Raw genomic sequence first — 23355 nt, 5'->3', positions numbered from 1 at the left:
TTATTTATTATCTATTTCACTTGCTTTGGCAATGTAAACATATGTTTCCCATGCCAATAAAGCCTTTTGAATTGAATTGAACTGAAGAGCAATGAAGGAAAAGAGGGAGAAATTAAGAGATGGAAAGAAGGGAAGAGAGAGAAAGAGAGAAGAGAGAGAGAAGAGAGAAGAGAGAGAGAGAGAGAGAAGAGAGAAGAGAGAGAGAGAGAGAGAGAAGAGAGAAGAGAGAGAGAGAGAGAGAGAGAAGAGAGAAGAGAAGAGAGAGAGAGAGAGAAGAGAGAAGAGAAGAGAGAGAGAGAGAGAGAGAGGGAGAGAGAGAGAGAGAGAGAGAGAGAAGAGAGAGAGAGAGAAGAGAGAAAAGAAGAGAGAGAGAGAGAGAGACAGAGACAGAAACGTTTGGGCAGTCGGTCTGGGAACATATGGTTACAAAACAATAAAAGCACACAAGTACACCCTGTGCAATCTCGGCCTCCGACTAACTGAAAGCAACATTATAATAAATTCCAAACCTTTTATAAAAGCATATCACCATCTCCCAACTTTACACCCTGTTTAATTTGACCTATACACACTTCACTTCACCCATCAGATACACTTTATCAGTGTCAAAGTTGTCTTTCTAGTACCTGTGGGGGAGAGAAAAGTGAATGGTAGCAATTTAGCATCTCCGGGTCCCACATCCTGACCTGCTCCTGCTCGTTAGGCCATCTGGCGGCGGAGACACGAAGCGGGAGCTTGAGCGCTCTGCTGTTTGAAGTGACAGGGCTATGATGACTCACAAGTCCACCATTTCACTTTCCATTTCCCAACTTCTCATCAGCACTGGCCGGCTGGCTGGCTGGCTGGCTGGCTGACTGACTAGCTGACTGGCTGACTGGCTGACTGGCAAGCTGGCTAACTGGCTCAATTGCTGGCTGGGACATATGGCAGCCTGTATAATCTGATCCCACTCCTCCAACTGCCTTTGATAGTGTTTTTCTTCCTGTTATAGAGTAAAACAGATTGTCAGTGCATCTTCTGGAGAACACGCGCACACTCGCACACACGCACACATACACACACACACAGTACAGGTGCATCAAAGCTGGGACCGAGAGACTGAAAAACAGCTTCTATCTCAAGGCCATCAGACTGTTAAAAAACCATCACTAGCCGGCTTCTACCAGGTTACGTATTCCTGCACCTTAGAGGCTGCTGTCCTATATACATAGACTTGGAATCACTGGCTACTTTAATAATGAAACACTAGTCACTTTAACAATGACTAAATCATGTTTACATACTGCTTTACTTATCTCATATGTACTGTATATACTATATTCTATTCTACTGTATTTTGGTCAACGCCAATCCGACATTGCTCAATCTAATATTTATATATTTTACTTTTAGATTAGTGTGTATTGTTGTGAATTGTTAGATACTACTGCACTGCTGGAGCTAGAAACACAAGCATTTCACTACACCCGCAATAACATCTGCTAAATATGTGTATGTGACCAATAAAATGTGATTTGATTTGACACGTCTCAAGACAAAGGGCACATTATCCATGACACTGACCTCTGTTAGCTGCAACAGAAACAACTGAATCATGTAATAATGGCAACTCAAGCACTGCTTCAGTCCAGCCATATTACCAAAGCTGTTTGATTGCAATCACACACAATAAAGACATGCAAATGATAAGGAAAATCTTCATAAAGTAACAAGATAGTTTTGTATAAACTCAAAGATTTATGCTGTTTTCTTTGGAATTAGACATCCCAGGCCAGGGAAGCTAAAAGGAGAAAAAATACAAAAGTTGAATGTCTCTCTCTACTCCCTCTCTCCGCCATGATTACATCTAATATTAAACATTTGTAAGCCATTACTACAGGGTTGGTTAAGTAGCAGAAATATTTACGAAAAGAGACGTTTTTTCTCTTTAAAATAAGATTCTTAAAATTGCAACCATGCACGGCAAAACTCATCTAATTCTAATGGGAGGGGAGATGGCGGTCTGGATTATGGTCTCTTTTGAAGAGGGGATCCCCCGGTTCTCTGTGGATGGATGGACACACGGGCACACACACACAGAATGACTGAGGTCTCTGTTAAAAGGCTGACACGACCTCTGATGATGTTGTCTCAAATCAACTTCAACAGACGCCAGAAGGGAATGAAAAGAAAATGATTCTCTCTCTCCTTCTCTCTCAAACCTGGCTGCCATCTACTCTCTTTCTCTTCAGATGACTACAATCACTGTATTTGTCCAACCGTCTGGCTGACTGGAAATGTGTTAGCACTTTGTGCTCCTTACTGTCAGTGGCAATAGATGTACTGTAGTTTCTGCCCCCACCCTCATTTTGGACTGATAAGGTGACATCATCACTAATGGCAGACAAAATAAAAGTGACCTCACTCTCCCCCTCCCTCTCTCTTTAGGGCTCAACTATGTAGAACCCTGGCCTACTCCACCCCACTATGAAGTAAGTGCATCTTGACTGAGGGGTAGGCATTATGCAGCACCCCTCTGTTACTCTAGAGACATTTACATTTTAGTCATTTAGGAGACACTCTTATCCATAGCAACTTAGTGAGTGACTCATTTATTTTTCATACTGGTCCACCATGGGCTTCTATCCCACAACCTTGGCATTGCAAGCACCATGCTACACCAACTGAGCCACACGGGACCAAAGAAACAAAAGAAAAAGGAATAACAAACACTTTTCTCTTCCCTCCATTCCAATGTAAGAGGGCTGTAGGGGAGGAGGAGCAGGGAGGCAGGAAGGAGGAGGTACACTGTGTCTGGGTGGTCCCTCGCTTGCATTTTCTCAATCTGTCAGCCTTCCAATGACACTTGTGTTTCTGAGTGACAGGCTAACATGCCGGATGGTGTGAAAATGGCAGAAGATCAGAAGATCAGCCAGTATTATCCTTCTCCCTAGTGCCCACACTGCAGATCATTAGGGACATGGGGGTAAGAGGGGGTGGAGGGGGTTTAGGGTCAGGATGTGGGGATGTGGGGATGAGCAGGAAGAGAAAGGAAATGAAGATGGTTACAATGAGAGGGATAATGTCCCTGTGTTTGTTTGGTTTGTCTTAAGTGGTTACGGTTGATAGTTTAGATTTAATCTCATTTAACCTGGTAAAGTAACTGATAGAAAACAACATATAGTATCCTCTCTCTGTCCAGAAAGTTTAGATAATGTTCAACGTAAGCCGTATGAGCCGGTTTCCCAGACACAGACTTAACCTAGTCCTGGAGTAAAAAGCACTTTTCCATTCAGCATGTATTTTAGTCCAGGGCCAGGATTAATGTGTGTCCAGGAAAGTGGATCTGAATGTTCAGGATACACACATAGAACAAGAGAACTGCACCCACATATTATTTGTGTTGGTACCTAAACCAGATTGTTTTTCTTTTGAGGTTTGTGTCACATAAACAACGTTTGAGAGTTAATACTTTGGAAAACAAGTGCGTCTCTGGTATAATTTGTCATGCCCTGCGCATTAAATAAACAGAAAACTTGGCGCGGTTTATTTTCCCAGCTGTTGCTTCTTAAGGTGGGGAAAGTGTGGGAGTTTGAAAAGGGAGAGAGTTTTGCCTTGTTGCTTCACAGCAAATGGCTATTTATTTCTGTTCTATGTGAGACCTATGCCAGAGAGTAAGTTGAGGAAACATGTTCATTTGATGTTGTGTTATATTTGTACAGTATATGTGCTCCCTCTCTTTTCTCTCTCTCTCTGTCCCTGCCTCCCTCTCTCACTCTGAACTGGACCACAGAAACCTCCCTCTCTTGCTCTAAACTGGATCACAGAAACCTCCCTCTCTTGCTCTAAACTGGATCACAGAAACCTCCCTCTCTTGCTCTAAACTGGATCACAGAAACCTCCCTCTCTTGCTCTAAACTGGACCACAGAAACCTCCCTCTCTCGCTCTGAACTGGACCACAGAAACCTCCCTCTCTTGCTCTAAACTGGATCACAGAAACCTCCCTCTCTTGCTCTAAACTGGACCACAGAAACCTCCCTCTCTTGCTCTAAACTGGATCACAGAAACCTCCCTCTCTTGCTCTAAACTGGACCACAGAAACCTCCCTCTCTTGCTCTAAACTGGATCACAGAAACCTCCCTCTCTTGCTCTAAACTGGATCACAGAAACCTCCCTCTCTCACTCTGAACTGGATCACAGAAACCTCCCTCTCTTGCTCTAAACTGGATCACAGAAACCTCCCTCTCTCACTCTGAACTGGATCACAGAAACCTCCCTTCTCTCGCTCTGAACTGGACCACAGAAACCTCCCTCTCTCGCTCTAAACTGTATCACAGAAACCTCCCTCTCGCTCTGAACTGGACCACAGAAACCTCCCTCTCGCTCTGAACTGGACCACAGAAACCTCCCTCTCTTGCTCTAAACTGGATCACAGAAACCTCCCTCTCTTGCTCTAAACTGGACCACAGAAACCTCCCTCTCTCGCTCTGAACTGGACCACAGAAATTTCCCTCTCTTGCTCTAAACTGGATCACAGAAACCTCCCTCTCTTGCTCTAAACTGGACCACAGAAACCTCCCTCTCTTGCTCTAAACTGGATCACAGAAACCTCCCTCTCTTGCTCTAAACTGGACCACAGAAACCTCCCTCTCTTGCTCTAAACTGGATCACAGAAACCTCCCTCTCTTGCTCTAAACTGGATCACAGAAACCTCCCTCTCTCACTCTGAACTGGACCACAGAAACCTCCCTCTCTCGCTCTAAACTGTATCACAGAAACCTCCCTCTCGCTCTGAACTGGACCACAGAAACCTCCCTCTCGCTCTGAACTGGACCACAGAAACCTCCCTCTCTCGCTCTAAACTGAATCACAGAAACCTCCCCTCTCTCGCTCTGAACTGGACCACAGAAACCTCCCTCTCTCGCTCTGAACTGGACCACAGAAACCTCCCTCTCTCGCTCTAAACTGGACCACAGAAACCTCCCTCTCGCTCTGAACTGGACCACAGAAACCTCCCTCTCTCGCTCTGAACTGGACCACAGAAACCTCCCCTCTCTCACTCTAAACTGGATCACAGAAACCTCCCTCTCTCGCTCTAAACTGGACCACAGAAACCTCCCTCTCTCGCTCTGAACTGGACCACAGAAACATCCTCCCTCTCTCACTCTGAACTGGATCACAGAAACCTCCCTCTCTCGCTCTAAACTGGACCACAGAAATGCACTCCCCGGCAGTAGAACAAGAGGCCTCACAACGCTGTGGTTTCTCCAAAAGAATCTTGAGCAAGGGCCAGAGGGAGAATGAGAGGAGAAGAAAGTAGAGAAGAAGAGAGTAGAAGAGAAAAAAGACAAAATACAGAGGTCTATGGATAAGATCCAGCATCGGCAGTGCGGTCAGAAACATCCATTATGCTGAGCCTCTGAGCAGTTTTATATCCTAACAGATCATTGTGTGGATTCCTCTCCTGACTTAAAACCAGTCACAGTAATGGCAGTAACATGGTGGTCCCCTGTGGCCGATCTCAACCAACACAGAACTGTACTGTACTGCAGGGATAGGTCAATCCCTATTCCTGGAGAGACAGTATATCTCTTTGCAGTTCAACATGACACCAGTATGGAAAGGATGAGAATAAAATCTCAACAATCCTGACAGCGTTTAGTTATCCAGCTCATCTGCCTAAGAGATGTGAAATCTATATCAACAACGTTTTAAACACACTGGCTATTTAGGGAAAGACCTGTTAATGTCATCAGCCCTTGAAATGTTTCGCAGGTTTCACAGTACAATAGTTGTACAGTGCAAATGGGTTTAAAATGGTCTGAACAGATTTAAGTCAGATAAGATTATAAGATGTAAAATTCATTTTCTGCAGATTATGTTTTAGTTTCATTTTCTAATTATAGATTATTATAATACATGACATCATACAATTATTTGAGTGAAAAATACTTTATAGGGAACAATCTGCAGTTCAAATCAAATGTTATTAGTCACATGTGCTGAATACAACAGGTTCACCTTACAGTAACAAGTAATTAAAGAGTAGCAGTAAAATAACAATGAGGAGACTATATACAGGGGGAACCGGTACAGAGTCAATGTGCGGGGGCACAGGTTAGTCGAGGGTGCTACAGTACATCCATTTTTGGGCTTATAAATTAATGATATGTACCCATTGATTTTTTAAGAATATAACTTATAAATGCCTCATCAGCTTAGTTCAACTATCACACACCATCTGAACCCAACATATAATCTAATAAAACATATATACAGTACCAGTCAAAAGTTTGGACACACTGACTTCAAGTAACAGACATCTCAACATCATCTGTTCAGAGGAGACTGTGTGAATCGGGCCTTCATGGTTGAATCACTGCAAAGAAACAACTACTAAAGGACACCAATAAGAAGAGACTTGCTTGGGCCAAGAAACACAAGCAATGGACATTAGACCGGTGGAAATCTGTCCTTTGGTCTGATGAGTCCAAATTTGAGATTTGTGAGATGCAGAGTAGGTGAGCGGATGATCTCCGCATGTGTGGTTCCCACCGGGAAGCATGGAGGAGGAGGTGTGATGGTGCTTTGCTGGTGACACTGTCTGTGATTTATTTAAGGCACACTTAACCAGCATGGCTACCACAGCATTCTGCAGCGATACGCCATCTGATTTGCACTTAGTGAGACTATCATTTGTTTTTCAACAGGACAATGACCCAACACACATCCATGCTGTGAAAGGGCTATTTGACCAAGAAGGAGAGTGATGGAGTGCTGCATCAGATGACCTGGACTCCACAATCACCCGAACTCAACCCAATTGAGATGGTTTGGGATGAGTTGGACCGCAGAGGGAAGGAAAAGCAGTCAACAAGTGCTCAGCATATGTGGAAACTCCTTCAAGACTCCTTCAACCATTTTAAGTGAAGCTGGTTAAGAGAATTGCAAGCGTGTGCAAAGCTGTCATCAAGGCAAAGGGTGGCTACTTTGAAGAATCTAAAATCTAAAATAAATATTGATTTGTTTAACACTTTCTTTAGTTACTACATGATTCCATGTGTTATTTCATAGTTTTGATGTCTTCACTATTATTCTACAATGTAGAACATAATAAAAATAAAAATAAAACACTGAATGAGTAGGTGTGTCCAAACTTTTGACTGGTAGTGTATATACAGTATTTCCTGCACTGTCTTATATCTTCTAGATATAGGACAGACATTTCAAAACATTATTTCTTATGATTCATTTTTTGACTGTCTTTTTTTGCCATGCATTAATGTGTTTAAAAAATAACCTTTTTATAGCTAAATTATCCATGGAATGATGTTTAAAAACAATTCCATATGTCAGCTTAGACCCTCCCCCCCACCCCCTGCTCCCCTCAGACTTTTAAGAATTAGCTCGCCTCTCAAAGCATTTCATAATGACAGAAGTGATTGCTACGGGGTGATAGTCATTTAGTTATGTTACCTTGTCACGCCCTGACCTTAGAGATCCTTTTTATGTCTCTTTTTTGGTTGGTCAGGGCGTGAGTTGGGGTGGGTATTCTATGTTTTTGTTTTGTGGGTAGTTATTTTCCAGTGATGATCCATGGCACGAAGCCTCCAGTGATGATCCATGGCACGAAGCCTCCAGTGATGATCCATGGCACGAAGCCTCCAGTGATGATCCATGGCACGAATCCTCCAGTGATGATCCATGGTAAGAAGCCTCCAGTAAAGATCCATGGCAAGAAGCCTCCAGTGATGATCCATGGCAAGAAGCCTTCAGGTATGATCCATGGCACGAAACCTCCAGTGATGATCCATGGCACGAAGCCTCCAGTGAGGATCCATGGCACGAAGCCTCCTGTGTGTCTCTCCACTCCAGTGACGCCTTTCAGTCCGGAGCCTCCAGAGACGATCCCCAGACCGGAGCCTCCAGAGACGATCCCCAGACCGGAGCCTCCAGAGACGATCCCCAGTCCGGAGCATCCCAGAGTCTCCCTCCTGTCCGGAGCCGCCAGAGTCTCCCTCATGTCCGGAGCCACCAGAGTCGCCCTCCTGTCCGGAGCCGCCAGAGTCGCCCTCCTGTCCGGGGCCCGCTGCTAGGGTCCCCAGTCCGGGGTCAGCGGCCAGCACCAGAGTCGCCACTGCGGATAGATGCCCACCCAGACCATCCCCTATAGGTTTAGGTTTTGCGGCCGGTGTCTGCACCTTTGGGGGGGGTACTGTCACGCCCTGAATTTAGAGATCCTTTTTATGTCTCTATTTTGGTTGGTCAGGGTGTGAATTGGGGTGGGCATTCTATGTTTTTGTTTTGTGGGTAGTTATTTTCTGTTTTGTGTGTCTGCACCAGACAGAACTGTTTTGTTTGTTCCACTTTGTTATTTTTTGTTCTAGTGTTCAGGTTTATTAAAAATCATGAACACGTACGATGCTGCACCTTGGTCCTCTCCTTCTTCCTCAGACGAACATCGTTACATACCTTTAGTTTCTTGGGTACAGGAACAATGGTGGACATCTTGAAAAAGCTTATAAGCATGTTTTACTAAAATGTTTGTAAACTAAGTAACTGTAAAGAAACTCTGTATGGCCTCAAAACATGCTTAAATTAAAATGTTGATATAATGAAATGTCAGTCATTGCATCCATAATTCTAGGAATTTGAGTGGTTGCATTTCTCCAGCTCCATCTCTCAGCTTTTTACCGAAACAGTGGCGGGATTTCCCTTTGTTATTGTTTCAACTGCAGATTGCCACTTTAATGGATAAAGAGAGAGAGGTTCAGAGAAAACCACAAGAAACATTGAGTTATACTTGATTTTATTGTACTCAGTGTTTTCTCCACTCCAGGACTTATTTAAGGCAGTTTAGAATGATGGCTTTGTCAGCTGATGGTGTTATTCTATGTCCCAAGGGACCGGTTCCCCCTGCAGAGTAATCTACGGGCCGCTGTAAAAACACAGTCGCCCTGCCAACCACAAAGAAAGTCATTTAGCCATCTAATAGCTCCAGACCAGAGCGGCTTAATGTAAGCCTTATTGTGATTACCTGACGTAATGACAGCCAATCTAAATACAACCTGGGAACCATTACCGGCCCGGCCGAAATAGGGGAAGACATTATGCGTCGCACCGTGTCGGAATCACAGGCCTGGGCCTCAACAATGCAGGTCCAGGACCAAACTGTCCACCCTATTATTCATCCCCCGATGGACCTCAAAGAGGAACCATTTAGAGTCGTTACATATCCCCCTGTCAAAGCCTGTACCTTTGGGCTGTGGGGTTAAGGTTAACCCCTTCTATGCTACAGAGATGCCCAACAAATAAATGCCAGGGTTTAGTGGATTTGAGTTGTTGTCAACATGAATGACATTGACATACGTGACAGGCATGGGTGGAATAAGTCTATTTGTGCTCCCCAAAGCAATTTTCTTTTCCCCATGTCGAGAGAGAGAGAGAGAGATCGCTCTCCTTAGGTGCACCTGATTTTGCAGCTTCTCAACAATTAACTAAATTGGAGACAATTTAGACACAGGACTCAGGAGATGGGATAATGACAAAAGGTGACGTCAATCCACAACCAGTAAATGAGGTTGGAAGAGGACAAGTTTCTCCACTTCTCCTATGCTGTACATCAATCTCTTCTCTTCCTAGAGCTGGAAGTTCTGGAACTGTATTTTCCCTCACTAGCTGGAAGTTCTGGAACTGTATTTTCCCCTCACTAGCTGGAAGTTCTGGAACTGTATTTTCCCTCACTAGCTGGAAGTTCTGGCACTGTATTTTCCCTCACTAGCTGGAAGTTCTGGAACTGTATTTTCCCTCACTAACTGGAAGTTCTGGAACTGTATTTTCCCTCACTAGCTGGAAGTTCTGGAACTGTATTTTCCCCTCACTAGCTGGAAGTTCTGGAACTGTATTTTCCCTCACTAGCTGGAAGTTCTGGAACTGTATTTCCCCTCACTAGCTGGAAGTTCTGGAACTGTATTTTCCCTCACTAGCTGGAAGTTCTAGAACTGTATTTTCCCTCACTAGCTGGAAGTTCTAGAACTGTATTTTCCCCTCACTAGCTGGAAGTTGTGGAACTGTATTTTCCCTCACTAGCTGGAAGTTCTGGCACTGTATTTTCCCTCACTAGCTGGAAGTTCTGGAACTGTATTTTCCCTCACTAGCTGGAAGTTCTGGAACTGTATTTTCCCCTCACTAGCTGGAAGTTCTGGAACTGTATTTTCCCTCACTAGCTGGAAGTTCTGGAACTGTATTTTCCCTCACTAGCTGGAAGTTTTGGAACTGTATTTTCCCTCACTAGCTGGAAGTTCTGGAACTGTATTTTCCCCTCACTAGCTGGAACTTCTGGAACTGTATTTTCCCTCACTAGCTGGAAGTTCTGGAACTGTATTTTCCCTCACTAGCTGGAAGTTCTAGAACTGTATTTTCCCCTCACTAGCTGGAAGTTCTGGAACTGTATTTTCCCTCACTAGCTGGAAGATCTGGAACTGTATTTTCCCTCACTAGAAGTCTCTCTCTTACTTAGCTTTCTGTCATCTGGCTAGAAGATCATCTTAAGAGACTGTCGTGTCTTTACTATCATTAAATGAAGACTTTGTTTTTATCAAAGATTCTCTGTAATTATTATTACGCGATTAAATTGATTAATCATGTAACTGTAATTTATAAGGAAGTCGGGGCACCAAGGAAAATATTCAGATTACAAAGTTATAATTTTCCTAATATAACTTTTCAGATATTTTATATCTGATCAATTAGTCTTCGAATTAATGAATTCTTTATTTTACCTCACGTTAGTCTCATTCCAAACGTCGTAAATTGTTGGTTATCTGCACGAACTCAGTCTTCACTATGAGTTATCCATACATCAATTGTCTTAAACCATTTATTTACTAACTAAGTAATTCACAGAAATGCATAAACAAACAGTTGATAGTTACAAGGAAATGATAACGGAGTTTCTCTAGTGGGCTAAACCGGCATGGCGGCTTGTTAGACAAAAGGGAAGTGGGGGTCAGCTGAGAAGTCACTACAGAGTTGATAATTATAACAATTGAAATGCTAATCCTTTGCACATGAACGCTCACTCATTCGGGAACAATTGCAATCAATATATATATATTTACGCTCAGTGTGTCGTCGGGATCTCTGCTGAAAAGTTAGTTTCTGTTGGAGAGTTTCTGTCCTCTCTGTCATGGTTAGAGAGAATTGTTCAGAGTGACATTCATTCATGTCGTTATGGATAGGTGTTTTGGCGGTTGTCGTTCTTCGCGTTCAATGATACCAAATTCCTGCAGACTAGTAATTAATATCAAAGACTTGTTCTTATTCTGTCAGTATCGATAGTCTAAGAGTTTAACCACGTGGGATGGTAAAAAGATTCAGCAGTCTGGTCTCAAACCTTGGCCCTCTCGTTATCGAGGTAAGCTGGTCTGCAACCTTTGTCCTCTCGTGATTGAGAGAAACATGGTCTGGTGATAGAAAACCCGAGTGGGGGTTTTATTCGGAAGGGCAGAAAAGGGTCTGTCCCGGATGCCCGACCATAACTGTGCTCATGGGCGGTCCTCTGATTTAGTTCAACTCAAATGGGAATTGGAGTATCCTTCATTAAACAGTCCAAAATCACATTACACAATTTTACAAACAGTATCATCCTCACTCATTCATCTTATACAACAACTAGATATAAACCTCATATCTGAGGCTATTATATAAACAGCGTTATGGTAATGTGGCCGCACCGTCTCTCATGAGTTTTACAAACTTGTACCAAACGGACCAGTTCGTAGCTGGATTCTTCACCAATCTTTTATACCTTCTCCGGAACATAAATGTTGTTCAAACCTCAAGTTCTGTGAGGTGGAAGAAATTCCTTTGATCTTTATGAAACTTCACTCTGTCTCTATACTCTGGCCATGAGGAGATCCTCTCCTCAGGAATTTACGATCTGTCTCTGACCACAGCAGCCTGTGTAGGAGGCAGATAGAGGGGGATGGGGCTTGCTGTACCCAAAGAGGGCAACGTCATGACAAGACTTACACACATATCATTCAGTATAATGGTGACTATCCGATTATTGAGTACATTTCCCTGCAGAGAACAGGAAGAGTAGATTAAATTGGTCTTCTTTTCCTCTTCAGGATCAGGACTGTGTCCCAAATGGCACCCTATTCCCTATGTCGTGAACTACTTTACACCAGGGCCCATAAGGTGTCATTTGGGATGCAACCCGGGAATGTCTTTGGAAAGACTTCACCTTTTGGAAATACTCCCTCTCCTACATTGACTCTGGACAGAACCCATTCGGATCCATCCTGCACTTCTTGGCTTGTTTGATGACAGAGGATAGAATGACTTGCCATGTTCATGTCCAGAACAGTGTTTCCGCTAAGAGGCCATCACCATTAATATCACTCCACCCACTCATTCCCGTCTCCTCTGGCACAGTGAAGGGCTGGCTAGTTCTGGCTACCTCAATGCTCTCTCACACACTGTCTGCTGAGGGGTTATGGTCTAGGTCTACCAGAGTTAGTTCTCATCAGTTCAAATAGACAGACACCCCTGGCCTGGTATTTGTGGTGGGATGTAGAGAGAAAAGAGAAGAGAGAGAACGAACATTTAGAAGAATAGGACAGGGGGATGAGAGCAGAGATTATGGTAGGGGGGGGAATATGTCTGATACCTCCCAGCCCAGAAGTCAATGATCTCCTCTTCAGAGAGGCCCTAAGAGGCTTAGACCCGCCTGAGGCCAGGAGCTGTTTGTTTAACATCTGTGTGGCTGCAGCTCTAAGCTTAAGCACAATAATGTTTTACATCTACACATGCAGCATCATTAAGCTACTCCGGTGTTTCCGTAGTTGGATTGCCCCCAAACCAGGCCCTCTGGCATCAAAATTGACTGTGTATGTCCAAGCTGGTTGACTGATCTCACCACCATAATCACATCCTAGCACTGATCTCTCAGCTGATTGGCTAGATCAGGCATGCCGGGAGAGATTGACATTGGTCACTGACTCCGTGCATGGTGGTGGGGTGTCTGTCTTAAAATGTAGAATGCTACGGACAACAAAACTGACTGTTCATACTGCCTTTGTGTCTTCCATAAGAAATTCTAATAAATATATATTTCAACGTATATTGAAATATATATTTATTTAATATCTCCCAAATAAATACACACGAGTGCGACAATATTATTTTGTAATGACGTTTTATTCATGGTGAATGGCAGTGTTACATTTTAAGCCTTTGTTTGGATGGCTTTATGGTATAAGTGAGGTGAGGTTGTTCTTCAGAGGCTAGGCACAAGTGGAAAGGTTGAGGGGTCGATAGGACAGAGTTACCTGGAAGGGTGTGACAGGGCTAGCAGTCTGATCACAGTGGGGGGCAGGGCTAGCAGTCTGATCAGTGGGGGGCAGGGCTAGCAGTCTGATCACAGTGGGGGGCAGGGCCAGCAGTCTACGTGATCAGTGGGGGGCAGGGCCAGCAGTCTACGTGATCAGTGGGGGGCAGGGCCAGCAGTCTACGTGATCAGTGGGGGGCAGGGCCAGCAGTCTACGTGATCAGTGGGGGGCAGGGCTAGCAGTCTAATCACAGAGGGGGGCAGGGCTAGCAGTCTGATCACAGTGGGGGGCAGGGCCAGCAGTCTATGTGATCACAGTGGGGGGCAGGGCTAGCAGTCTGTGATCACAGTGGGGGGCAGGGCCAGCAGTCTATGTGATCACAGTGGGGGGCAGGGCCAGCAGTCTATGTGATCACAGTGGGGGCAGGGCCAGCAGTCTATGTGATCACAGTGGGGGGCAGGGCCAGCAGTCTATGTGATCACAGTGGGGGCAGGGCTAGCAGTCTGATCACAGTGGGGGGCAGGGCTAGCAGTCTATGTGATCACAGTGGGGGGCAGGGCCAGCAGTCTATGTGATCACAGTGGGGGGCAGGACCAGCAGTCTTTGTGATCACAGTGGGGGGCAGGGCCCGCAGTCTACGTGATCACAGTGGGCCCGGTGCGGCCGGTCTTCTCATGGAGCCCGGAGATCTTCAGCGCAATCTCCACCAGAGGTTTCAGCATGACCTGAGGAAGCCAAACTGTCAACATTACACTCCAGTCTCACTCGGTCATAGCCTCTTCCTATAACCCCACTGACTTCTATGTTAGAGTTACAGACTGAACACATAAGTCCAACTAGCCCTGGAACAAGCCAAGCTGAGCCGCTACCATAATGCTTTCACCTATCCAATCTTTTTAGATTGGTAAGCAATAGAAACGGTCCTAAATGAATCCGTGCCATAGAGGGCCTCCTTATCCAAAATTATTATCAGGGAGTTTGTTTTTTTCCACCATTCTGTCAGTTTGTCTCTCACTCCATCATTCTGTCTCTCCTGCCCAGACCACTTAGAATGATTTTATGAAGTGTCAACTCTGTGCTTTTCAAACTTATTTTTCCCCATGGCCTGATATCAACCATGACTCAACTCTTAGCCAAACATTCCTTCTCCTTCAAGTCAACTAAGAATTCTGAAAGGCACTGTTATTGGACCTGACGACCAAAAACAAGCTGGCTGACAGGCTTGTGTGTGTGTGTGTGTGTGGGGGGGGGGGGGGTGTAGAAATACTTAATCTTCCATTGAATCGTCATGACAAGTACAAGAGCTCCCCCACTGCGCCTCTAAAATGACCCTGTCACATCCAATCAGAGAAGAGCCCTGCTGCTCCTCAGCCCCCAGGTTTCACCTGTGCGTCGCCGTAGATTTTGGCGGGGTCCTTCTCATAGCTGTCTATGTAGAGCCTGACGGTCGCACCGGCGCTGCCTGTCCCACTGAGACGAAAGATGATCCTGGAGCCGTCGGAGAAGATGATCCTCAGACCCTGAGCGACACAGAGAGATTACTAAGGAGGAACTCAATATACTGGGAATATGAAGCAGAACGAATAATTATATGTGCCTCTAGTGATGCTTCGAGTCTATATTTGCAGGAAATGTGTTGGTAATCTATCAACATTCTATGAACTATTAATAATATTGTCATAACTATCCATCACTCTTTATCATGGACATGTACTGACAGAATTGTATCCACCACACCCATGTCCCATGCTGGGATGCCTCTCTAGATGCCTTTTTGGTCCCGTCTTTCACCTGGTTCTTGGAGACGCTGCCGTCCACAGGGTCGATGTAGGCAAAGTTGTCAGAGACAGCCACCTCGTAGCTCTTATCTCCCGATGAGAACTTCTGGCCCACAAAGGACTTGTCAAACATCTTAGCCTCAAGCTCCTTGATCATGGTGTTGGCTTTGTCTGAGTCCACTTCTTCGTAATCATACCTGGTGTAGACGGGACTGGGGTTAGGGTTACACCTGGTGTAGAGGGGACGGTTACACCTGGTGTAGACGGGACAGGGGGGGTTACACCTGGTGTAGACGGGACAGGGGGGGGTTACACCTGGTGTAGACGGGACAGGGGGGGGGGGGGTTTACACCTGGTGTAGACGGGACAGGGGGGGGGGGTTTACACCTGGTGTAGACGGGACAGGGGGGGGGGGGGGTTACACCTGGTGTAGACGGGACAGGGGGGGGGGGGGTTACACCTGGTGTAGACGGGACAGGGGGGGGGGTTACACCTGGTGTAGACGGGACAGGGGGGGGGTTACACCTGGTGTAGACGGGACAGGGGGGGGGTTACACCTGGTGTAGACGGGACAGGGGGGGGGTTACACCTGGTGTAGACGGGACAGGGGGGGGGTTACACCTGGTGTAGACGGGACAGGGGGGGTTACACCTGGTGTAGACGGGACAGGGGGGGCTACACCTTGATGGCAGCATTCGAGCAAAACTGAAAGCGCGAACCAATGCTTTTAATCATGGCAAGGCAACCGGAAACATGACTGAATACAAACAGTGTAGCCATTCCCTCCGGAAGGCAATCAAACACGCTAAGCGTCAGTATAGAGACAAAGTAGAGTCGCAATTCAACGGCTCAGACACAAGACGTATCTGGCAGGGTCTACAGTCAATCACGGATTACAAAAAGAATACCAGCCCCGTCGCGGACACCGATGTCTTGCTCCCAGACAAACTAAATAACTTCTTTGCTCGCTTTGAGGACAATACAGTGCCACTGACACGACCCGCTACCAAACCCTGCAGGCTCTCCTTCACCGCAGCCAACGTGAGTAAAACATTTAAACGTGTTAACCCTCACAAGGCTGCCGGCCCAGACGGCATCCCTAGCCTCGTCCTCAGAGCATGCGCAGACCAGCTGGCTGGTGTGTTTACGGACATATTCAATCAATCCCTATCCCAGTCTGCGGTCGCCACATGCTTCAAGAGGGCCACCATTGTTCCTGTTCCCAAGAAATCTAAGGTAACTGAGCTAAACGACTACCGCCCCGTAGCACTCACTTCCGTCATCATGAAGTGCTTCGAGAGACTAGTCAAGGATCATATCTTCACCCTAACCAACACCCTAGACACACTCCAACAGTTCCACAGACGACACAATTGCAATCACACTGCCCTAACCCATCTGGACAAGAGGAATACCTATGTAAGAATACTGTTCATCGACTACAACTCAGCATTTAACACCATAGTACCCTCCAAACTCATCCTTAAGCTCGAGACCCTGGGTCTCGACCGCGCCCTGTGCAACTGGGTCCTGGACTTTGACGGGCCGCCCCCAGGTGGTGAGGGTAGGAAACAACATCTCCACCCTGCTGATCTTCAACACTGGGGCCCCACAAGGGTGCGTTCTCAGCCCTCTCCTGTACTCACTGTTCACGTGACTGCGTGGCCATGCACGCCTCCAACTCAATCCTCAAGTTTGCAGACGACACTAGAGTGGTAGGCTTGATTACCAACAACGACGAGACGGCCTACAGGGAGGAGGTGAAGGCCCTCGGAGTATGGTGTCAGGAAAATAACCTCACACTCAACGTCAACAAAACAAAGGAGATGATCGTGGACTTCAGGAAACAGCAGAGGGAACACCCCCCTATCCACATCGACGGGACAGTAGTGGAGAAGGTGGAAAGTTAAGTTCCTCGGCGTACACATCACGGACAAACTGAAATGGTCCACCCACACAGACAGCGTGGTGAAGAAGGCGCAACAGCGCCTCTTCAACCTCAGGAGGCTGAAGAAATTTGGCTTGTCACCAAAAACACTCAAACTTTTACAGATGCACAATTGAGAGCATCCTGTCGGGCTGTATCACCACCTGGTACTGCAACTGGTTCGCCCACAACCGTAAGGCTCTCCAGAGGGTAGTGAGGTCTGCACAAACTACCTGCCCTCCAGGACACCAACAGCACCCGATGTCACAGGAAGGCCATGAAGATCATCAAGTATAACAACCACCCGAGCCACTGCCTGTTCACCCCCCTATCATCCAGAAGGCGAGGTCAGTACAGGTGCATCAAAGCAGGGACCGAGACTGAAAAACAGCTTCTATCTCAAGGCCATCAGACTGTTAAACAGCCATCACTAACATTCAGTGCCAACATAGAGACTCAATCTCTAGCCACTTTAATAACTGGATGTAATAAATGTATCACTAGTCACTTAAACAATGCCACTTTATATAATGTTTACATACCCTACATTACTCATCTCATATGTATATACTGTACTCTATAGCATCTACTGCATCTTGCCTATGCCGCACGGCCATCGCTCATCCAAATATTTACATGTACATATTCTAAATCATTCCATTACACTTGTGTGTATAAGGTAGATGTTGTGACATTGTTAGATTACTTGTTACTGCCCGGTCGGAACTAGAAGCACAAGCAGTTTTCTACACTCGCATTAACATCTGCTAACCATGTGTATGTGGTCAATAAAATTTGATTTGACTGCACCACTTGAGCGCAGCAGAGTTCAACCACTAACCTGGTGAAGAAGTTCCTGCCAAATTTGTTCCAGTGGTCTTTCATGATCTCCTCCACACTCTGCTTCCTGTGGGCTAGGATGGACATCCAGGCCAGCACCGCCCACAAGCCGTCCTTCTCACGGATGTGATCAGAGCCTTTGGTAAACAATGAAGAGAGGAGGGGAAGGACGGTGGTGGTTAAGATATGTACAAACACGTCTTACCCAACTGACTGGAACGATGTAACACCACTGACTCTCTTTATCAAACTACTAGAGCTGATATACTGCATACAAAGCTACATTATGCTGTACAACTAGAATGCTGGTCTTTGGAAAAGAGAGCAATGCTCACTATGTAGGCTGGTAAGCTTAACAAAAATCATGCCATGTGGCTGGAGGCTGGTAATAACAAAGTTCATAACACAACTGACAATGTAAACAAATGTGTGTGTTGTTTTAGTGAGTGTCTTTAGTTCTGCCATGACCCTGGTCAGTTAACGTTAAGATCCCGGTCCTCCTAACTCACCAGTGCCGAAGCTCTCCTCTCCGCACAGAGACAGCTTGCCAGCATCCATCAGGTTACCAAAGAACTTCCAGCCAGTAGGAGTCTCATACAGATTCATCTTCAAGGCTTTAGCCACACTGAGGGACAGCGATAGGATATTCAAATTAGCTATTTTGCTAACTCCGCCAGTTAAACATTAATGAGGAAACGGAATGCTGATTAATGTGCACTGTCATAAATAAACATTAAAAAGGTACAGTCAAGAAGAAGCTAGGAATGGACTGTGTGGTCGTTAGGCTCACTTGTCCAGAGCTCCGCTGGTGGGCATGCTGCGGGCCAGACCTTTGACCCCAGTCTTCTGGAAGTAGGGGATGCAAGTGATGTTGGCTGCAATGATGGCCACAGAGTCAGAGGGGTTGACAAAGAAGCCATGCTTTCCAAGGACCATGTTACGATCCTGAGGAGAGGGCAGGAGTCGAGAGCAGAGGGTAGGAGAGGAGAGTTCAGCATCTGAACAGACTGCAGGAGATATAAAGAGGTTTGGATTGTGGGATGATTCAAGGACTGATACTATGGACACGGGTCATGCATGAAATAGCCTCGATTCCAAGCTACCTTCAGCCGAGTGATGAACGAGACCTGGAGCCTGAATTTGAACTATGCAAGGATGAGATGGGGCTGAAATCTTGAACTGGTTCCCCCGAATGTCAACTTACACCGTCACCATCAAAGGCGGCTCCGAGGTCGTACTCTCCTCCCTTCATGGCGTTGACCAGGTCAGAGGCGTAGGTCAGATTGGGGTCAGGGTGATGACCACCAAAGTCCTCCTTGGGGACACAGTTGAAGGCACCGTCGGCAGCAGCACCCAACTCCTCACAGACGATCTTCTTCACGTAGGGTCCAACCACTGAAGGGGGTAAAGGTTATCATGAATAGAGGTGTGATGTACAGTGCATTGCGTGGCTGGACAGAGCATTGCGTGGCTGGACAGAGCATTGCGTGGCTGGACAGAGCATTGCGTGGCTGGACAGAGCATTGCGTGGCTGGACAGAGCATTGCGTGGCTGGACAGAGCATTGCGTGGCTGGACAGAGCATTGCGTGGCTGGACAGAGCATTGCGTGGCTGGACAGAGCATTGCGTGGCTGGACAGAGCATTGCGTGGCTGGACAGAGCATTGCGTGGCTGGACAGAGCATTGTGTGTCTGCTGGGAAACTATCTGAACTGAAAACAGCATTGTTGAGAAATCAGAATATTGGACAGTAAGTCACGCAGTACTAAACATACAAACATTACTGAGAGCAGGAATCTAATTCATTACATTTTAGTCATTTAGCAGACGTTCTTATACAGAGTGACTTACAGGAACAATTAGGGTCCAGTGCCTTGCTCAAGGGCACAGACAGATTGTTCACCTAGTCGGCTCTGGGATTCGATTACTGGCCCAACGCTCGTAATTGTTAGGCTACCTACCACCTACCTTGTAGCTGATGCTATAGCACAAACATTTAGACAAGGCATTACAAGCACACAGATCATTGTCAATAGACAGAGTGGTATCATACAGCAGTCAGCTGAGCGGTTCAGTGATCTACAGTATATGTAGAGTACCTCCGTGCATGGCGTCCAGACGGACTTTAATGTGATTGGCTCCAGACACAAGCTGTTTTAGGGCATTGAAGTCGAAGATTCCCCTCAGCATCTCAGCGTAGGACTCCACAGAGTCCACGATCTCCACTGTAGAGGACAAACAGCAGTTAGGATAGATTAGATGTACTAACTATTATAAACTGGGTGGTTCGAGCCCTGAATGTTGATTGGCCGAAAGCCGTGGTTTATCAGACCGTACACCAGGTGTATGACAAAACATTGGTAACCAGTTTATAATAGCAAGAGGGCAACTCGGGGGTTTGGATGGAAGTAATGCACCATAACTTTGAATGGCAACTGCTGATAAACCCCACAGAAGAAGAAGAGGCGGGGGTGACAACAGAAGCTAACAAGGACAACGGTAGACAGCGTTCTTCACCCACAGCCTGTCGGACAATGCATTCCCACAGTTCTGTTAATGGTAGGTGTTTGGCAGTCGGGAGTTAAAGACACTGTGCTAGCTAGCACTCTGGGGGTACACAGCAGGCGGGATAGGTAGCTAGCTAGCACACTGGTAGACAGTGCACTTCTCCCCCGCCTGTCAGGCACTGTTTTCCCTCAGTTCTGTTAACGAAGGCGAGGCCAGGGGCCCCCATCTAGCATATGATAGCAACATTTGTAGAATTTATGGAAATTTGCTTTGCATCTGCTAAATGTTCTCTCAGCCTCATGGCAAACTGTGAATAAAAACATGAGACCAGCTATAAATCAGCAAAACAAATGCTCTACACCACAGGTGTCAAACTCATTCCACGGAGGGCCGAGTGTCTGCGGGTTTTCGCTCCTCCCTTGTACTTGATTGATGAATTAACATCACTAATTAGTTAGGAACTCCCCACACCTGGTTGTCTAGGGCTTTATTGAAAGGAAAAACCAAAAACCTGCAGACACTAGGCCCTCCGTGGAATGAGTTTGACACCCCTGCTCTACACCATGGAAAAAAAGTGTTACATTGCAGGAAATGAGCATTAAAATGGTCAAATTCTCTCAGCCTCATGACAAAATGTGTAGAAAAGCATTATAAAACTGCACATTTCTCTGCACCATGGCAAAAATGTGTTGAAATGCAGTAAGTTAGCTAATTTCGTTTTTTTTGGTATCCTACAAAATGATTTAGGGTGGCGGGGCCCCAACTGTGGTAGCCCGGCACTGGCAATATGCTCAATTTCATTTTATTATAAGACGGAATTGCCATCTGTATCCAAAATAAAATAACGTATCGGCATTGGCAACAATGTATCCACCAAACTTCAAAACTGATGAAGCGCTACAATGTACCACTGATTGGCGCTGTCACTGTCAACACTGGGAGCTGTCAAAGACGCTAGACTAGCTGCTAATGGTATACATGTTTGGGGGTGAGGCCTAGGTTTCCGTCATGTCTTAGCCACTACAGGTGGATAAACATGGTATTATTACTGACCCCATTAGCAGCGGCGATCTGGATGATCAACTTAATGGCATCTTTCATGAAAAACCTTCCATCGCCTCCCACTACGAGCAGTCCAGGCTGACGCTCCGCTGGTTCGATGCAAGAGATAATGCTTTGAATGAAGTTCTCCGCATAGTGCTCATTCGTTTGAAAGACTGTCACCCTTTTCCTCAGTCCACTCGTGCTAGGCTTCTGGTCAGGATAAGCCTTGGTTTTGACTACTGTGATTTTCGTCATTTTCCACAAGTGATCCGCGTATTCGGTTGAGGCGAATGCACCGCACAGCTGCTACACGTACACACTCGCAAGTTCCCCCTTGGTTAGGTCCTTCCCACCTCTAGATTTAAACGGACAGTACTGGATTTTGATTCAAGGCCTGGCGCATAAAATAAACAATATTCAAAAGAAGTCTGATGCCACAATGTATTTGTGCCTCAATCATGGCATCATGTCAACATTAGGACCAAAATACAACTTTAACATGCAGTATCTAATAGTTTGCCTAATTTCAGTTTGTGACAAAACAAGCAAGTCTAGTGTAGAGAATCATTGTACCATCTAAAATCGCTATTAAATATATTCTCTATAACCAATAATATTGTATTTTCAGCTTTTTGAAGCTTGTGTACAAAGCAAAAACCAAACATAAGAAATAACACACAGAACAGATTTACCACTTCTTAGACCTGCTTTCAATGAGAATGACAGATCTATAACTCACACTTCTATGTGAATTTGGTCAGTCTCCCAAAAAGTTACATATTGCAGCTTTAAATTAATAAACAACTTTTTGTCTCAGATACAACAGTAGGCAACCCTAGTCCTAAAGTTAATGTTTTAACCGACTTGGAAGACCAGGTGTGTTGAATTTAGGCAATCACTGAACTGATCAATTAACTCAGTTGGTCAGGTGTCAAATCAAATTTTATTGGTCACATACACGTGTTTAGCAGATGTTATTGCAGGTGTAGCGAAATGATTGTGCTTCTATCCAGGTGGTGTCCCTAGTTGGAACAAATTCCTGCAGTCCCTGTGGCACTCCAGGAACAGGGTTGGCTACCGCTGCCCTAGGACCATTTTGGTGTTTATTTGTAATTTTTAATGTAACCTTTATTTAACCAGGCAAGTCAGTTAAGAACAAATTCTTATTTACAATGATGGCCTACCCCGGCCAAACCCGGACGTGTGCGCCACCCTATGGGACTCCCAATCACGGCCAGATGTGATACAGCTTGGATTTGAACCAGGGATTGTAGTGACACCTCTTGCACTGAGATGCAGTGCCTTAGACTGCTGCGCCACTCGTGTGTTTGTCTACAACACATGGGTTCATTGACACTGTAGGTTGTTTTCTCAGTGAGGATTTGATTGATTCTGTACGGCATCAAATAATGAGATGGAATTAGACAAAACATTTCCATGTATCTCCTAGTGCATATAACAGGTCGGGACAAACTTAACAGATATATAAAAAAAATGTCTAACAATCTTTGATTTTGTGATGAACCACCCTTTTAAAACTGCAAGTCAGTAAGGCAATGAGCAACCATGCCATAGCACTTGAGTCAACCCATGTTCCAACAAAGAGACAACCCCCCCCCCCCCTCCCCCTAAAAAAAAAACACGCACAAAAAATAAAGCAAGCTACTGAGATTCTTGGGGATGTTTCAGCTACTTCTTGCCCAGTGTTAGAACCAGCCCAACAATCAGAAGCACGTGGGGTATGCGGTTGTTGTGACAGAGGCCAGGCGAGGTCACCGTCTAGTTTCTCTATTGCATCAATCACTGTTTGAACACCACATCAAGTAAAAGCAGTGCAGTTTATTAACAGGGCCTGGCTGTCATCGTGACGCAGCACTCTTATTTGATAAATCAAAAAAATAACACGCAAGAGGGCAGTGGTGAGGTCATCGAACGTTGCAAT

General features: G+C 45.7%; 1 protein-coding gene across 3 annotated transcripts; it reads right to left on the bottom strand.

Annotated features, from left to right (window-relative positions):
- Positions 1-13167: 13167 nt before the first annotated feature.
- On the bottom strand, positions 13168-22173 carry pgm1 (phosphoglucomutase 1). Of its 3 annotated transcripts, none has more exons than XM_055861575.1 (9): positions 22153-22173; positions 19961-20086; positions 19067-19257; positions 18653-18807; positions 18372-18487; positions 17864-17999; positions 15055-15292; positions 14703-14837; positions 13168-14042 (listed from the first exon to the last, which is right to left on the bottom strand). In XM_055861575.1, the coding sequence occupies exons 2-9, from the start codon at positions 20049-20051 to the stop codon at positions 13953-13955; spliced, it is 1152 nt and encodes a 383-aa protein (XP_055717550.1). In that variant the 5' UTR covers positions 20052-20086; positions 22153-22173; the 3' UTR covers positions 13168-13952. The 3 variants fall into 3 exon arrangements, with proteins under 3 accessions (XP_055717550.1, XP_055717552.1, XP_055717551.1); XM_055861577.1 differs by having other exon boundaries at positions 15109-15292; positions 22153-22172; XM_055861576.1 differs by lacking the exon at positions 22153-22173 and adding an exon at positions 21423-21514.
- Positions 22174-23355: the final 1182 nt, after the last annotated feature.

This window comes from Salvelinus fontinalis, chromosome 14, assembly GCF_029448725.1.
Source record: "Salvelinus fontinalis isolate EN_2023a chromosome 14, ASM2944872v1, whole genome shotgun sequence".
Lineage (NCBI taxonomy): Eukaryota > Metazoa > Chordata > Actinopteri > Salmoniformes > Salmonidae > Salvelinus > Salvelinus fontinalis.
Note: the sequence above shows the minus strand (reverse complement) of the source record. Positions and strands in the feature narration are given on the sequence as shown.

Coding starts and splice junctions, on each gene's coding strand:
- pgm1 (XM_055861575.1), bottom strand. CDS start 20,051: ATGCTGAGGGGAATCTTCGACTTCAATGCCCTAAAACAGCTTGTGTCT. Junction 18,488..18,652: donor ACCAGCGGAGCTCTGGACAA/GTGAGCCTAACG, acceptor GCTGTCCCTCAG/TGTGGCTAAAGCCTTGAAGA. Junction 18,000..18,371: donor AGAGGAGAGCTTCGGCACTG/GTGAGTTAGGAG, acceptor TGTTTACCAAAG/GCTCTGATCACATCCGTGAG.